Genomic DNA, 3048 nt, shown 5'->3' on the forward strand with positions numbered 1-3048 from the left:
CCCCCAACCCCTTGCTCCCAGGTATGGCGTTTTCGGCAGAAGACATGGTCCGGCTCAGGAACGACCTCCTGACCAACTACAGCGTGGGTGTGCTCCCTTTGCGGAACCAGAGCAAGTCTCTACCAGTCAGCATGTCCTTCTTCCTCATCATGATACACAACCTGGTCAGTTTGACAGTCTTACCTTTGTTTTTACATGTAGAACTATAGTGTGGTCAAAAATTCGTGACACAGCGTTTTGTCAAATATCTCCTCAACAATCAATACTAAACTCTCCAGCCTTTGCACAGTGACTTGTATCGACTTGTCTTAACAGATAAACATGTTCGTAAACACTTGTTCGCTGTATTCTAGAAAATATCTAAATAAATACCAGTTTAAGAAAAAACAGCGGATGGTTTCTACAGATTTTAAAAGGCGTGGACAATAACGCTTTTAAAAGCATGTCTGTCATTGTTTTCCAATCGCAACACTATGCTTACAGAAAGCATGTTTTGAAAACCTTTAGGGTAAATAAAAGAAGTGTTCACTATAAAATGGATCTCTTGTAACAAGTTTTGCCTCTAAAAACGTTTCATTGGTGAGCTGTGACGACAGCAATATGCGTACACAAAAAGTGTGTAAGAAGAAGGAATTGCTGTGAACAATCCCATTTTTTGTGTGATGGAGATTATTAGTATTTTATATAAATCTAAGAAGAAAAGTTCTGATTTTTTTTAAAATTGTGGTGGAAAAATAATACTTAGTTTAGACAAACTGATACAGACTGCTGTGCAAATTATAGGTACCGGGTTATACTGATTCATCAGAGATATTTAAGGATAAGTTGCGCCACGAATTTTTTACCACACTATAGGTGTTTTATATTAGTGTTTTAGAGCCTGTGAAAATGGCAGCCTGCATAGCATGCTTCCAGGAAGTTGGGAATGTTTCAGAACGCTTATATTGGGTCTTCTGGGGTAATAATACAGATGTTAAAAGTGCATAGAGCGTGCTGTTGAGCGGACATTTGCGCTATACAAATTATTATGCTATCTATCTATCTATCTATCTATCTATCTATCTATTATTATTATTCTTATTATTATTATTACTAATTGTTGCTATTATTATTACGTCCCCATTCAACATCTTAGTAGTAGTAGTAGTAGTAGTAGTAGTAGTAGTAGTAGTAGTAGTAGTAGTAGTCATTATTATTACACCCCCATTCGGCGAAATGTGATAATATTATAACCAAGCGTCTGTCCACAACCTGAGTTGTTTCCCCTTGGTCTGTCCACAGAACATGAAGAACCAGGTGCTGACGGCGAGTGGCTGGCTCAAGTTTGTGAGTTATCTTACCCGCTCTACGGGGGTGGTTGGCGGGTGCTCCGCTGTGGTTTGCCCCCTCCTTATTTCTTATCAAACAGCTCTGTTTTCGTCCTTATAAATCCTCATTCTTTGTTGTGTTTGTTACTCTCTTGTAGCACCTCTAATCTTTGACACTTACATTTTTAAGACTGTATTGCGTTACAAGTGCCGTAAAAAGCTTCCTAAAACTAAAAGCTAACGTCCATAGGCAAAATAGCATGTTATCGGCCAGTTGCTCACATATTAAGCCCAATATTCTCTTTAAAATAATAATATTTAATATTATCACAGTTTCATAATCTGGGGTATTGGCTGCATGTGCTCAAGAAATATTTCAATGAAATAAAATTCTTTAATGTTGTAAGAAAAAGTATTTAAAAATACACTACATTTTTAAAAAATGTTAAAAGAATGAAACTTTTTTATTTTATTTCGCTCTCCTGATGATGTTGTTCTCTGGACTTAGAAAAGTGGAGTAACTTGCTACTGATTTATTAATTGATGTCAAATGTTTCAACAAGGAGGTGGGGTAGCAGATATGAATATCATGGTGAAATGAGGCGCTCGTCAAAATAATGAAGTCGAAGTCGAAGAAAGAAGCTTTCCCCCGCCAGTTTCGTAATTTTTATCGATTTTTAAAATTTTTGACCCAACATCTTTTATGCCTATATTAAAAAATATTTCCATAATATGAATTTTACTAGAAAACATGTATTAAGTCACTAAATATGTATTTTTTCCAATTTTCAAGAACGCTGAAACTATTGAAGTAACCAAACATTGGCGCCCATTTTCTCGCAAATTTTTCTACTTAAACCAGGCGATCCCGCCTCCTTCATTTGCAAATATCTTATCTCAACTTCTATACAAGATAGATGGGTATTAATTTCATTGAAAGCAAAGCAAATGAATAAGTTTCCAGATGATGCCAACAATGTCACATGCCGAAAAATTGATGAGCCCACGATTCCAGCGCGTCTTGACACATGTTGCGTTTGTGTACTTTTGGAAGGGACAGGAGACGAAATGAATTCTTAATCCTTTCTTGTAAGAAAAATGATTTCATAGTTTTGCTTGTCGAAGCTGGGTTTTCTTTTTTCTTTTTTTTTTTTGGTTTTGTTTTGCTTAGCTTTATTTGGGGGAATTGTGGATGTTGAGGGGGAAGGGGAGGGGGGCTGTTGGTAATACGGACGTTGTATAATTAATTTTGGTTATTTAGTTTGGCTGGCTGAGTTCCATCGTTCGTTTCTTTGGTTTACTGGGGGGGGGGTTGGACTTGGTGTTTGTTTGTTTTGTTGGGTTTTTTTGGGGGGACGGGGTTGTTTGGGTTTTTTTTTACTCTTGTTGCTTGGTTTCTTCATTCTCTCTCTCGCTCGCTGTCTCTCTCTCTCTCTCTCTCTCTCTCTCTCTCTCCCTCTCTCCCCGCCCCCTCTCAAGAGTGCAAAACATAGGCTGTCTCTTTATCTCTCATATCGTGCCTATCACCTGGTCCCCTGTGACTGCTTTGTCCCAACAAAAAAAAGTATGACAATGCTTGTGATTGTGACGTTTGTGCCTGCTGTATAATCAGACAAAAAACTTCTGTGCCACTGATCTGTTTGTATTATCACCACCCGTATTCTTCTCCTTCTTCCATTCTTTGTCTTCTTCTTCTTTTTCTTCTTCTTCTTCTTCTTCTTCTTCTTCTTCTTCTTCTTCT

At 37.6% G+C, this 3048-nt stretch overlaps 1 protein-coding gene across 1 annotated transcript in view; it reads left to right on the top strand.

The window, feature by feature from the left end:
• The window catches only part of LOC101845763 (acetylcholine receptor subunit alpha-like 1), an 83833-nt gene that overhangs the window by 68934 nt on the left and 11851 nt on the right, over window positions 1-3048 (top strand). The window contains exons 2-3 of the mRNA XM_013080371.2: window positions 22-164; window positions 1282-1326. Of these exons, the coding sequence (XP_012935825.2) occupies window positions 22-164; window positions 1282-1326 (188 nt within the window). The remainder of the gene's footprint in view (window positions 1-21; window positions 165-1281; window positions 1327-3048) is intronic.

Source organism: Aplysia californica, unplaced genomic scaffold (assembly GCF_000002075.1).
Source record: "Aplysia californica isolate F4 #8 unplaced genomic scaffold, AplCal3.0 scaffold00083, whole genome shotgun sequence".
Taxonomy (NCBI): domain Eukaryota; kingdom Metazoa; phylum Mollusca; class Gastropoda; order Aplysiida; family Aplysiidae; genus Aplysia; species Aplysia californica.